This window comes from Suricata suricatta, chromosome 6 (genome assembly GCF_006229205.1).
Source record: "Suricata suricatta isolate VVHF042 chromosome 6, meerkat_22Aug2017_6uvM2_HiC, whole genome shotgun sequence".
NCBI classification, from domain to species: Eukaryota; Metazoa; Chordata; class Mammalia; order Carnivora; family Herpestidae; genus Suricata; species Suricata suricatta.
In genome coordinates, this window is record NC_043705.1 from 6,429,160 (window position 1) to 6,444,377 (window position 15,218).

The 15,218-nt window shown below is 42.4% G+C and overlaps 1 protein-coding gene across 1 annotated transcript in view; it reads right to left on the minus strand.

Moving 5' to 3' along the window:
- The window catches only part of HSD17B4 (hydroxysteroid 17-beta dehydrogenase 4), an 83,054-nt gene that overhangs the window by 18,605 nt on the left and 49,231 nt on the right, over positions 1–15,218 (minus strand). Inside the window, exons 17-20 of the mRNA XM_029941550.1 lie at positions 13,108–13,173; positions 3,975–4,044; positions 2,830–2,936; positions 1,649–1,735 (exon numbers count right to left, since the gene is read on the minus strand). Coding sequence (XP_029797410.1) covers positions 1,649–1,735; positions 2,830–2,936; positions 3,975–4,044; positions 13,108–13,173 — 330 coding nt within the window. The remainder of the gene's footprint in view (positions 1–1,648; positions 1,736–2,829; positions 2,937–3,974; positions 4,045–13,107; positions 13,174–15,218) is intronic.

The window sequence follows — 15,218 nt, forward strand, 5'->3', positions numbered from 1 at the left end:
TCGCGGTTCACGGGTTCTGGCCCCGCGTCAGGCTCTGTGCTGACAGCATGGAGCCTGCTGTGGATCGTCTGAGCCAGTACCAGGTTGGTCAATTGTATTAACAAAATATAGCTTTAAAAATCTCACACAGAAAGGAATGATCACATGCCCTTTTAGTATTTTACCAGAACACTGCTAACAGCCTCCCCCAAACATTACTTACCTCTTTAGGGAGACCTACTTATTTTGTGTCTTGTTGCTCACTATTCATTGGGTCCAAGTTCTGTGGCCTAAGGTGTTGCTTTGAGGATTTTTTAAAAAATTTAAATCCACGCTGGTTAACAGGTGGTGTAATCATGGTTTCAGGAGGACTTAGCGATTCCGTCCGTACAGGGAACACCCAGGGCTCCTCCCAACACCAGCCTTCCGTAACGCCCGCTCCCCGATCTGGCCCCTCCCCTCCCCTCCCCTCCAGTGTCCTCAGTTTGTTGTCCATATTTAAGAGTCTCTGACGGTTTGTCTCCTTGTTTTTATCTTCCTTTTCCTTTCCTTCCCCTGTGTTCATCTGTTTTGTTTTTTAAATTTCACATATGAGTGAAATCATCTGACTGGCTTATTTCGCTTAGCATAGCTCCCCCCAGTTCCATCCACAATTTGCGGATTTCTGTGTGACTAGGATGTCCAGTAGAAAACAAGCCCATAAAGGGTATGGTTTTACTATCCTGTAGGACATTAACTAGTTTTGTCTCTAATTCAGCAAAACTACCCTAGAGTGGGTCCTGCTGGGCCATATAAGTATAGTTGCTCCAGTTCTCTTCTGGACCAGTTTTATCATCTTGCTGGCTCCCTCATGAAGCAATTACATAGATTTATCATATTTTCATTTTTAAAATAATTTTTTAATCTTATTTTTGTAAGAGAAACAGAACATGAGTAGAAGAGGGGCAGAGAGAGAGGGAGACACAGAATCTGAAGCAGGTTCCAGGCTCTGAGCTGACAGCACAGAGCCCGACACGGGGCTGGAACCCACGAACCGTGAGATCATGACTGGAGCTGAAGTTGGACGCTTCAGTGACTGAGCCCCCCTGGCGCCCGTCATATTTTCATTTTATATCTGTGGAGAGTCATGCCTTTAATATTCTGGAGATTATATTTTGACAACAAGTTGATTGGCTGGTCGAGCGACAAAGAAACAGCAGGCTAGGTCTCCAGAACAGCTGTGCCTCTCCCACAGAGGCAGGCACCAATTTAGTAAAAAACAAAATAAAAAGCAAGGCCCATAGGCAGCTTCTTTTCAATTAAAAGTTACCACTGGCTGCAGCACCTGAGTGGCTTGGCTGGTTAAGCGTCCGACTCTTTGATTTCAGCCCAGGTCATGATCTCAGGGCCATGAGATCGAGCCCTGCATCAGGCTCCGCACTGAGCATGGAACCTGGCTGGGATTCTCTCTCCCTCTCGCCTGCCCCTCCCCTCCCGTGCATGCACGTGTGAACAGTCTCTCTCTTTCTCAAAATAAATAAATTCTTTTTGAAGTTACCTTATTTAAAAAAAACTTTCTAGGCTTTCTATCATACCCACAACACGAACCAAAAGAACACCGTAAGACAGAACACAATTACAGGACGTGGTGAACCAGGTAATAAAGCACCTCTGACTACGTGACTCCTACCTTGGTTTGGAAATGGATTCTATTTCCTTCCTTCCACATCTCAGTTTTTAGAGTCTGTCCTGGATATACTGGTTTTGAAAAACGAACCTTCAAAGGAAATAAGTTTGGGGGTTAACAATGTTTTAAAATGAAACCTTTCCGTTTCTGGGGAAAGAAATTCCAGTGGAGGCTGCAGGACAAAAAAGGAAGAAAACTGAGGTTTAAATATATTTCCATTCTTAGAGGCACAAACATAGTCGTAGGATAAAATTACAGAAACGAGAGAGTTCTTATAAGCTCATTCTTCATTTCTCAAAGCACAGAATCCATGAACAGTGTTTAATCTTGATAAGGACAGGGGTTATGCAAGGGTTCCCGGAGCACCTGAAACGATGCGGGTGAAAGAGGTACCAAGTGTATCTGGGACTGAGACCCGGGGCGGCATCTAGGACTCGGTAAACCCACTTCTCATGTCATAATTTTCTACGCCACGCTATCTGGTCTGTGTGTATGGAGCTAGTCAGAGTACTTACAACAAAATGGAAAGCAAATGGTATTAAAGGTAACACATCAGAAAATGCATTTTTACTGCTGCACTGAACACAAACTGATAAAAAGCATCTAAAGCCATTTGACACTTAAACTATCTTTAGTGTTTGTCTTAAACTATTTTGTAGTGTCTGTCTTTAGACTTCACCTCTGCAAAGATACTGTGTGCAGAGATAGGGCTTTTTTTTGTAATTTATCACAGATGAAGACATGAAACCAACTTAAAAGTACAAAAACTAAAATCAATATGGAACCATCAGGCTGACACAGGTGTACATTAATGAGTTCAAGTGCAGCCGCTTAACTTTTTAAATTAAATTAAGGCAAATTACAAGAGTCAAGAAAAAAAATTTTAAGGCAAACCTCAAGTTTCTGTTAATGTATATATACTGACATATGCATGTGTGCTCCTGATTAACTTATGAAACAATCCAATTAATCTGGTGCAATTATAATTGTCTATGATATCCTTCACGGTGCATGGGTAAGAAATATTTATAGCTACAATAAGAACACAGGCTGAGTGCCAAGTCAATGAAATAAAATGTATATTGCTTCAGTACAGTACCTATTTCAAATGAAGTCATTAAAATTCCTTTTCTAAAAATAAAAATGGGGACTAATGTTCAAATTATACAATACTACATGTATACCTTAATTGCCTTGAATCTTGACACATCATTATCTGCAAACTGCTGTAAAACGTGCCTGGCAGAAAACCCAAACGTACATAATCCATGTAATATGGGCCTGTCAAAACCTAAGAAAAAAAAGAAAGAGAATTTAGTTAGACACAGACACATTTCCTACTTAAAGCCACGGACAGGGGCCCCTGGGTGGTTCAGTCAGTGAAGCACCTGACTCACGTCATGACCTCACAATTTCATGGGTTCGAACCCCACATCAGACTCTGCGCTGGCAGCCTGCTTGGATTCTCTCTCCCCCTCTCTGTTCCCCTCCTCCACACGCACTCTCTCTGTCTCTCTCAAAATAAATAAAAATGTAAAAAATATGTATGTATGCCAAGGATAATTAATTCAGGATTTCAAACCTACATCTTCAAATGGCACTAGGATGAATTAATACCATCTATTTTAAGAAACATGGAAAATATTTTATAAATAATACTTCCAGGGAGAAAACTATGAAACAAACAGAGAAGAAACAAGAAAGGAACGTGGGAGATGTGGGAACACCAGGAATTGTTTTGTTTGGCTAGGGTCGTGACGATGAAATCATCCGTGTTGATTCCAAAATCCAGGCATGCAGACAATCCTTTCCTAACCTCTCAGTTCCTTGCTGTCTCCTCAATGTCCTTGTCTGTCAGGATGGCTCAGACACCCTCCTACATGGTGATGGTGAGATCCTGACCTTGCACTAGGAGCTTCCTTCCTCCACAGTCTGAATTATGAATTCCAGTCACACCACCTCCTGCACACTACTTCCTATCTTCTCTACCCTTGGCATAAACATATTCGGAGAAGCCTATTTTTAAAATACTTCTGAAGCACCTGAGTGGCTCAGTTGGTTAAGGGTCCGACTTGGGCTCAAGTCATGATCTCACAGTCTGTGAATTCGAGCCCTGCACCGGGCTCTGTGCTGACAGATTGGAGCCTGGAGCCTGCTTCCAATTCTGTGTCTCCCTCTCTCTCTGCCCCACACCCCTCCCTAAAAAATAAACATTAAAAAAATTTTTTAACTACTACTCAAACAACCTGTCTTTAGTAGCAGTGACTCTAAGTGTTATTTAGATAATGGAATTCGTAGTTTTCATTGACACGTATTATGAGCAACTCACCAGCAAGACCTGAGAAGTCAGGATCAATGTGTAAGGGATTCCAGTCGCCACTGAGGCGGTACAAGGCAGCCTGCAGAGGAAGGATTATAAAGATAACTAGCACTCAGTGCTTTTGAAAACATATGAAAAGAAAAACAGGAAATAGGTTCAGTTTTTACATAAGAAATGTATCATAATATACCTAATTGGAGCCCTGCCTAAACAATTACTATCTCTAACACAGATAAACTGCAAATCAAATGCTTTTTATAACACCCGCCCCTGGAATCAGCTGGGGAGGAGGGGCCAAGAACTACACCTGGGTAAAGCCATGGTCACCTCCGCCTAAGGAGCAAGTCACAGAAAGGAACCTGTCCGTCTACTCTCATTAAAACACAATGAAGGGGCGCCTGGGTGGTTCGGTTGGTGACTTGACGCAGGTCATGATCTCATGGTTCTTGAGTTGGAGCCCCGAGTCAGGGTCTGTGCTGTCAGCTCAGAGACTGGAGTCTGCTTTGGATTCTTTGTGTCCCTCTCTCTCTGCCCCTCCCGCACTCATACACTGTCTCTGTCTCTCTCTCTCTCTCAAATATAAATAAACATTAAACACACACACACACACAATGAAGATAAGGTAGATGTTTACAGCCTCTTCTACCGAAGCATAATTTATGCCAATTAATGGGGTGCTTTCTACGGAAGCCATAAACCAATATTAGACACATAAACATCAAAGACAACCACAAACTTCCATCCTCCTGGTGCCCTAAATCCTGAGCACTAGCTCATCCTGCAAGAAGAAAGACTGACAGACTGCCGTGAAGATAACATTTCTGCTTGGTCCAGATTTCCACATCACTTCTTCACGTAGATGAGACAGGATAAGCAGAAAGATACAGATAACAATAGAAAAAAGGTTAGCAGAGCGCCTAGCATTTAACTTGTTTATTGTTCAAGCTAGAGAGTACTTTTCAGAAGGGGAGAGATTCACAAAATAGCTAACAGTAAGCACTTAATATAGCTGTATTTAATTGTGGTCCCCTGGTATCTGCCCACCCTCATCGATTGCAACGTTAAGCTTTCCCAGACTATGAAAATGTTGCATAACGACTAATCATGTCAGCATATCTGACTTTCTTAATTACTGGGTTTTTATTATTTTAAATTATTGATTATTCTTTTTAAATAGATTTTATTTATAGAAAACATTTTCTATAATGCATAGGAAAATGTCATTTCTTTTTTAATATGCTTTGTACAAGGTTAATAAGCTCTTTCTCTTCTCCATAACCCCATATAATAGTTGTATAAATTATTCATTTTCTCAATTGCTCAGTATTATTCCCTTTATATTACCTTCTAAAAATAACGAAATCAAATCAACAATTATCTTTCAGTGGTGACTTGCAAGATTCCACATAACATACTGGAGGCTTAATGATAATATTTAAAAACTTCTTTACAAATGATGAAAATACTAGCCAAGCATGCACCACTATGTCGCATACAAATGCAAACGAGGACACGTTTCAGAGTCTGAAGGGCAAACTGTCCGACACAGGATGGATCCTGGGATTTGATGCCAGCTGGGTTCAGACCCAGCTCTGCGCTCGATGGGCGAGTTTCCTCATTACCCGGAGCTTCTACCTCATCTGATAAACCTTTTAGAAAGCATTACTCATGATAAATATTAACACCTCAATAAAGTGAGCTATTGTTATTATTTTAAAAGGTATTAGCAACAGTATATCGACTGAAAGAAAGTCGACCTCAAAGGAGGTGAGGAAATAAAAGCTTTATTTGTTGCCTCAGTGAGGACTCCAGCCTGGAACAGTCTTTCCGGGTGCCGGGAGTCTGCGCTCCAGCGGGTTAGCTCCGGGGGGAGGGGGTACGTGCAGGCAGGTGTCCAAATACTTGAGCGTCACAAGGTCTATGTGTCACGAATGCAAAAATTAAGGTTTTCTGATCCCACGGAGACACACAAGAAGGACCCTTGGGTCATCTTAATACATTACGTTTTGGGGCACCTGGGTGGCTGAGTTGATTAAATGACCGACTCCTGATCCTGGCTCGTCATGATCTCGCAGTTCATGAGTTCGAGCCCCACTGGGTGTGGAGCCCACTTGGGATTCTGTGTTTCCCTCTCTCTCTGCCCGTTCGCTGCCTCTGTCTCTCTCTCTCTCTCTCTCAAAATAAATATATAAACTTAAAAAAATTAGGTTTCTATATATCTGATTGTTCAAAACTACTGCTTGTGTGCCTCTGTTTAACCGGTTCTCTGGTTCCTGCTGTTTGTGACCTCTCCTTGAGGTGACCTGAGACAGTCCCAGGAGGCCAGCGTCAGTCACCTACTGCAGGTGTAGTGCACAAGAGTAGGACAGCCAAGTTTTAACATTAGTACCAGTATTTTTATCCCACAGAGATCAGTCCTATAAATGGGGGGAAAAAATTCTCCTAAAGAAATACTATTAAAGGAATGTGGAAATTTTCATACTCTTTTTTTTAATGTTTATTTTATATTTGAGACAGAGCACAAGTTGGAAAGGGACAGAGAGAGAAAGGGAGACATAGAATCTGAAGCAGGGTCCAGGCTCCAAGCTGTCAGCACAGAGCCCGACACGGGGCTTGAACCCATGAACTGTCAGCCCATGACCTGAGCTGAAGTCGGACGCTTAACCGACTGAGCCACTCAGGTGCCCCAAGCACTCCACATTCATTAACTTTTCTACCTTTTTTTTTTTTTACTGTTTATTAAAAGAGAGAGAGACTGCAAGCAGGGGCGGGGCAGAGAGAGAGGGAGACACAGAATCTGAAGCAGCCTCCAGGCCCTGAGCTGTCAGCACAGAGCCTGGTGTGGGGCTTCAACCCACGAACAATGAGATCGAGACCTGAGTCGAATTTGGACACCTAACCGACTTAGCCATCCAGGTGTCCCAATAATTTTCATATTCTTTCAGTGACAGCATTGCTTCTTATAGATGGCAGAGAAAGCAAAGACAAAAAAAGAGCCATCATGAGACATGACTAAAGTCAAGTAATTTCGTGTTTGACTAAATGCAATCATAAAGCAAAATAACCATTCTCCAAATAATAAGGCACATGGTATGGTGTTCAAGGCTTACTTTCTGAGTATTCTGAGGGACATTCACATTTTAACGTTCAGAAGGAAAGCTAAAAGCTTGCTCTGTTTCATCTCTGTCTCGATACAAAAATCACTAAGACTTGCAAACATGCACACACACAACTAAGAAAAACAGCCACAAATCACCTTACTTGTGTATTATATGTGAGTGGACGTATCTTCTACATAGGAGTAAATTAGTTCTTAATATTATTTTTAAAAATTGTATCTTTAAGTTAAACTAAATGCTAAATAAAAGCGGTCAGGAATTTGTGCTTCCCAAATCCTCACATGCTCCAAGAAAAAGCACACAGATCAACAAAAAGAACAAATAAAACGACACAGATCCCAAGCCTACAGTGTAACCAAAGGCCAGAGAACGCTGCAAACTTCAAACTGCTACAAACAGAAAAACGAAAACTGATTTCCAGCACCTTCTCACAGCTACACTAGAGTGGGGGGGGAGGGGGTTTGAGAGGAAGCGTGGAAGAGAGAGGAAGAAAGAAAAATCACTTCTAGAAAGTCCACCTTAAGGGAAAAAAGTACTGAGAAGAATCCTGGAAGATAAGAACGCTCACTACAAAGAGAAGAATTAAAAAATGGATAGGCCTCCAAGTGGCAATCCAGAAAGGCAACATTTCTAGGGGAGAAAAGGATTAAAACCACCATGTCCCCTTTGAAAACTGGATAATGTAGGAACAAAGAAGCGAGAGAGGAAATTTAAGATAAAGAGAAAACTAAAAAAAAATGTTTTCAATAAAACAGCTCCCAACAAGGCCCCGCTCCAAAAAAGCCTTCTCTCAAAGGAAACACACTTCGCCACACTGACAGAGAGGGCGGTCCTGAATTCCTTACTGAGAGGATCCTGTAAACCATCACCCACCACCCATCTTCCCCTCAGCTGCATACAGGTGGGTAACCTCCATCTCTGTGAAGCTGCTGTAAGACTAAAAGAGGAAATAAGATATTTAAACTCCGGAAGGACAAGGAAGTGGGGGAAGTCCTATCAGAAATGAAGACTAAATTGTAAGATGCAGAGAGGAAAACACATTCAAATAAAAATTTAGTAAGGGGCATAGAATAAAGGGAGAGAAAAAAGCCAATAGAACAGAAATGAGACTAAAAGAAGCACCTGAGTGGCCCAGTCGGTTAAGTGTCCAGCTCTTAATTTCAGCTCAGAGCATGATCTCATGCTTCTTGAGGTCGAGCCCTGAATTTGGTTCTGCACTGACAGTATGGAGCCGGCTTGGGATTTTGTCTCTCCCTCTCCCTCTGCCCCTCCTCTGCTCCTTGTGCTCTCTTCTCTCAAAATAAGTAACTTAAAAAAAAAAAGAAAGAAAGAAAGAAAAAAGAAGAAAAAAAAAGAAAGAAATGGGCCCAAGAAAGAAGTAAAAAAGGCCAGAGATACAGTGACTGAAAGAAGATCCAATGCATATATAAGGGAAGTACTTGGAGAAGAAAAACAGAACAATGAATGAAAACTACTATTTAAAATTATAATCCTAGGAGTGCCTGGGTGGCTCAGTCAGCTATGCTTCTGACTTTGGATCAGGTCACGATCTCGCAGTTCACAAGTTTGAGCCCCACGTCAAGTTCTGTGCTGACAGCTCAGAGCCTGAAGCCTGCTTCAGATTCTGTCTCTTCCTCTCTCTCTGCCATTCCCCTGCCTGGCTTCTGTCTCTGTCTCTGTCTCTCTCTTTCTCAAAAATAAATTTCAAAAAAAATATTAAAAAAAATTTAATTATAATCCTAGAAAGCTTTCTGAAAATAAAAGACTGTCTAAATATACCTATTAAAAAGGTCTACCAGCCACACAGCGTCATTGACCAGGAAAGGACAACATTAGAACAAAGCCTAGTAAAACTATTTGACTTTAAAGGTATAGAAAAAAGATAAAAATCCTAAGGGCCTCAAGGATAAAGACCAAGTAACTTACAGAAAGATAACTGGACTGGCATCCGAATGCTCAAAAGCCACATACGGAGCAACGTCAATAGAACACCATTTCTGAGAAACAAGATTTCATATCCAGCCAAGTTGTTCTTCAAGTATGCAAGGTACAGAAAAATGGTTTTAAATATGCAGGAACCAAAAATACACTCTATACATAAGCCCTTCTCAGGGCACCTACCACAGGAGGGGCTTTCTCCAACCAGGAGGTGACAGGGATATAATCTGCTGAAATCTAAGATGAAAACAAAGATGGAAAAGAAAGTAGACGAAGAATATATATATGCTAAATGCCCTGAAACAGTCAAATTAATGCATCTCAAAAGATGAGAATACGGGAGAGAGAAACAAGAAAATACAATGGGTTCTTTAATGGTAACACAGGAAACAAGTAAAAAACAGAAGACAACAATAAATACTGAAAAACCGTATGAAAAACCGTAATAAGTGAGAAAATAAGGTACCAAAGGCATAAAGGTTTGTGCCAAGGGCACATGGAAAGGCTTATGATTTCTACTTCTGGCCATGAAAGAGTGCTCTTCTACTGCCAGCAACTAGGAAAAAAAGTTTAAGGTGGAGAGGGAGGCCCTGTTCTTAGACGTTACACAATAAGCAGTCAGGGATTAGGACTTCTGGTAGAAGAGACACAAACAGGAGAGCCACAGCCCTCGGACAGCACTTTTCAGACTGCAGTGTAAGAAAGGAAACCCAACACAGCAAAACACTCCCCCTGAGTTAAAGAGAGAGATCAGAGTTCAGGAGACTGTGCAGCTCGAATGTATACGTACTGAAGAGGAGGAAGCTACACAGAAAAGAGCCCCAGAAATCGACACACAGGTCTTTCCCCTTGAGGGCCATACAGAAAGGTCCTGGAAGATGAGACATCACATAAGAGAAAGGCCTTGTGGAGAGGTCTTGCCAAAAGTCAGCAAGAAGCCCCTAAACTTAGGGAAGATGGGGTCTTGGGCCTCCTGGCCCTGCCCAGCCACCATCTGAGAACAGCTACATAAGCAAAGGCAGAAGGAACACCCAGTCAACCCAGAGTCATTAAAAAAAAAAGGAAGTGCTTATAGTATACCTCATAATTTAATTAAAACTTTAATGGATGTTATAACTAATATGCCAAAGACCAACTTCATTTAATAATGACAACAGTGGGGCACCTGAGTGGCTCAATTGGTTGAGCATCTGACTCTCAGTCTTGGCTCAAGTCATGATCTCACTGTGAGTTTGAGCCCCGCACTGGGATTCTGTCTCTCCCTCTCTGCCCCTTTCCTGCTTGCTTGCTCTCTCGCTCTCTCTCTCTCTCTCAAAATATATTTAAAAAAATGTTTTAATGAGAGGAGCTAAAATCCTGTTAGAATAAGTGGTATAAGATAACTATCTGGGAAACTACAGGTATTTGTTTTCATTCTTCCCCCAACTATAAGGCCTGACATCTAATACCTATTTATTCCTTAGCCTTTCTAGATTATTAAGGATGAATTTTCTATTTATTAATTGTAAAAGACTCTAAAGGGCACTTATAACTTCATACCAGTTTGAAGAAGAAATTCCCCCAAAGATATGAGAAACAGATTATCTCAAAAGTGGTATCAGCAGAGATAAAAATATGGCTGCCAGCTTCCTTAGTGACTGAAAAGTTACTGACTTCATTTAAGACCTAGCATACAGTTCATGCTATCGTGGTGTAACTTCTTCCTTATTTCCACACCTGCTTCAGGACCTGCCATCCACACCCATCCCCCACTTCCCCGTCGTGTGGCCGCTCCAGTTCTCACCCCTGCCCACCACCGTGCTCCTCGCTCCTCCTATAGTCCGCTATCGTCACGTCCTACCCTCTGTCCGGCCAAACTGCAAGCCCTGCGTCTCTGGTAAAGAGGGCGTACCGACATGCCATTGTGGTTCAGCTAAGTCCCGTCCTCCCTACCAAAGCCTGCTGAACGCCAGTCCCTAGTGGGCACCCTTGTGGGAAGGTCCACAGCACTGGCTCGGCAGCTCCAAGCCCGGGTTCAACCGCTCGCGGCGTGGAAGAGGTGCCCTGCTTATTCTGACACCTACATCTGGAGTGTCTGAGTGTCACTTCTTCGTCAGTTGATACACTTGATCTGTATCTCCTATAGCACAGATTCAGTTTAAACCAGCCCTAAAGCCCCTGAAGTTTATGCAGAGTTTAATGAAAAATCGTTTTTGAAGAAACATTAGGTGGCTTTCATGAGATTTTCAAACAGCCACATGAGACCAAAATGCTCTGTCAAATGACAGGTGCCCGTTATTTATACAAAAAAAAATATTTGTTCACTTAAAAACTGCCCTTTGTCACACAGCAAAAGAGAACGCTGCTGAAAACAAACGAAAAGTTCCACCTCTCTGAAAAAGAGGAAAAGAAAAAAAAATCTACTTGACTGTGTGCAGAAATTCAAGCCTTGCAAACTATTCAGCTTTTTTTTTTTTTAATCTACACCAGATACCTTTCACCAGGTCAGTAAGCCCAGCACAGGAAGCGAGGACTGCTGGGTTTTCTGAACCATGAAACCACGAAGCCCTTTTCTGTTCTTTCTAGTGCCTTAATAAAATTAATTTCACTATGAAACTTTAATTAAACACAAATACGAGTGCATTCTTAAGAAACTGATAAGAAACGGAGATGGGAAAAACCTTTAGAGGCAAAAACTAGGGACACCTGAGTGGCTCAGTTGGTTAAGCGTCCGACTTCGGCTCAGGTCATGATCTCACAGTCATGGGTTCGAGCCCCACGTTGGGCTCTGTGCTGACACACAGAGCCTGGAGCCTGTCTTCAGATCCTGTATCTCCCTCTCCCTCTCTCTCTCTCTCTCTCTCTCTCTGTCCATCCCCTGCTCATGCTTTCTCTCTCTCTCTCAAAAATAAATAAAACATTAAAAAAAAAAAAAAAAGGAGGCAGAAACTAATCTCTGGATAAAAGTGTTCTTCCTTCTGTCACCTGGTTACACAAGCCCAGGAAAAAAATAATTAAATATGTACCAATCTTAATTCTTTCTGGCTCCTGAAATTATATTTCTGTTTGGCTGCATAAAGAAATCCTGTGGAAGGTCTCATATCAAACATATCAAAGTTAGTATCAAAAACCACGTAAACTTTATAAATAATTTGCTGTCATCACAGCAGCTACCTCACGGTGTACCAGCAGAGCTTTGTTTTCATTCTGTATCTGCATGGATGGTCCTCTGGCCACCCTGGGAAGAATCTTTGGGGATGCTCAAATACAAAGTGGCTTTTCTCATCTTTAGGGTTACCTTTTGTTTCTTAAATAAATGTCTGCATGCTCATAGACTTTGTCAACTGATAGGGCACTTTATCTCCTCCATCAGAAAACAAACCATTAATGTCCAGAAAAAGACATTAAATCACCTAGCCCACCTAAGATGCTTTATTTTGCCTGTCCACTAAAGCTGGCATGAAAGAATGTGTTTCCGGGGTGCCTGGGTGCCTCAGTCACTTAAGTGTCCAACTTCAGCTCAGATCATGATCTGATAGTCTGTGGGTTCAAGCCCCGCACTGGGCTCTGTGCTGACAGCTCAGAGCCTGGAGCCTGCTTCGGATTCTCGGTCTCCCTCTCCTTCTGCCCCCTCCCCTACTCATACTCATGCACTCACGCTTGCGCTCTCTCTCTCAAACATAAACAATAAAAAAAATTTTTTTAATCTGTTTCCAAGCAATGTAGCTCAACTATCTTTCCTGAAAGAGGAATGGGAGACCAAAATTTGCCTTTTCATTCTTCTCAACCTGCTCACTGGGGCTTGGATGAAATTCCTCACTACTAACTTAGGCAGTGTCCTTAAGCACTGGCCAGCAAAGCAGGATGCTTCCTGCAGTGACACGTGAAATGTCATTCTAAATTTTTTTATTTATAGCGGAGTAAAAATTTGATGAGCAGAAATGTACAAAGACCGGATTCCAACCACAGGAATTTGCCGTTCGTCTTTATGACGTTCCAGGACAAAGCCTCTACGTTTGGACTCACAGAATGGTAGGATATCAGAGTTTTCCGTTCAAGAGCCAGCAGTCAGGTGGCCTTGTCGCTTTTCAAAAACACCGTCTTACCTGATTGAGGGAGGTGGTGTCCGAAAGCACAGCATCAGGAGGTCTAGCAGGCACGGCCACAGCTTCCTGGGGTCAAAATATCACAGGTTAGACACCAACAAAGTCACTGGTCCTCTCTCTACTCAGACTCGTATTTGATCAACAACCATGCTTCAGTATGATAAAATCTGCAAGTTAGATAAAACATCTTTAAAAATAGTTTCTGTTCAGGAGATGACATTTAAAATCTCCTAACTGCTAGCCTCACCTGTGCTGTGATTTCCCTCAAGTTGAGCCTGCCTAACGGAAGGAATCACACCACCAGATCCATTCTCTGGGCCACCAAGGAGAAAGAAGAGGTGAAGACTCTTTTCCCAGTGAAAAAGGTGATAATAACTACAAGAACTAGACAAATAATTCACACCTAAATTGATTTAATCTTTAAATGTACTTTTGGGGCGCCTGGGTGGCTCAGTCGGTTGAGCCTCCGAATTCAGCTCAGGTCAGATCTCACATTCGTGGGTTCGAGCCCCGCGTCAGGCTCTGTGCTGACAGCTGGCTCAGAGCCTGGAGCCTGCTTCCAGTTCTCTGTCTCCTTCTCTCTCTGCCCCTCCCCCTCTCATGCTCTGTCTCTCTCTGTATTAAAAATAAATAAAACATTAAAAAAATTTAAATGTACTTTTTGCTAAGGGGGTGGGTCTCTTTGCATCCACATCCTATTTGGAGTTGGCTGAGATTCTTGGGTGTGGAGATTACTGTTCATCAAACCATCATTCCCTTCAATTATTTTTCTATTTTTTTCCTCTCTCTCTCCTCTCCTTCTGGTACTCCCATTACATGCATGTTGTTATACTTAAGGGATCCCACATTTCACTAAGACCTCTCATTCTTTTCATCTATTTTGGAGATAAAAGATCTTCAAGCTTTCTGATTCTTTCTTCTGCCAGTTCAAATCTACTACTGAGTACTCTAGAAAATTCTTCATTTCCCTTATTGTACTTTCAGCTCCAGAACTTCTATTTGGCTCTTCTACATAATTCTATTTATTTTCTTTACTTGGTGAGTCTCTGCCATGGTACTTTGCTTCTTTAAGCATGCTTTCCTTTGGTTCTGTGAACACATCTAGAAGAGCTGCTTTGAAGTCTCTAGGAAGTCCTCTCAAAGGCAGTTTCTCTTACCTGTTAGTTCTGGTTTTCTTTCCCTGTCTATGGGTCAGGCGCTCCTGTTTCTTGCATGTCTTGTAACTTTTTGTTGGTGACTGGACATTTTAGATAACCTATTACAGCAACTCCGGATACCGACCTCCTTTCCCCTTGGCAGGCTTGTGGTTACTGTTAATTTGCTTATTTGGGTGGTGACTTGGCTAGATGATTTCAGCTAAGTCTATTTCCCCAATAGTGAGCAGCTGCTGGCGTTGCTCCTCAGAGTGTACCGTATAGCCCTGGCAGGAACACAGTCAGTTACCCTGGGATGGCAGCATCTGCCTCGTTTGGTATCATAACCAACTATTAGGCTCCATTAATTTCGATGATTGCTCTATTACTTTCTCTTTTCTTAATGTTTATTTATTTTTGAGACAGAGCAACAGAGGGTGAGCAAGGGAAGGGCAGAGAGAAAAGAAGACACAGAATCTGAAGCAAGCTCCAGGCTCTGAGCTGTCAGCACTGGAGCCCGATGTGGGGCTCGAACTCACAAACTGTGAGAGCATGCCCTGAGCCGAAGCCAGTTGCTTGACCGACTGAGCCACCCAGGCGCCCCTCTATTACTTTCAATAATGCCGTGGGGTATAAATCACTCTACAGTCCGATCCAATTATGTCAGGCCAGCCTTTGATATGATCCCGGGGGGCTCTATTTAGCTCTCTCTTTCCTGGTTCTCCCTGGTCAACTTCTAGTTGGGCTGGCTGTCAGCTTACTGTTCTCATGGAGTTACCAGGCTCCTGGAAGCTGTTTATCTAAAGTAACTTAGTGTCTGTGGGGAGCGTTACCTTTGAGTCCCAAATACTCTGTCCCATCCTAAGTCACTTTCCTTGGGAAGAGCTTCAGAGATGTGTATTATTACAGCCGGCCTCAGCCCCCAAGCAAAACCTCTACTCCACTGCAGACGCAGGGGCAAGGATAGCAGCCCACTCC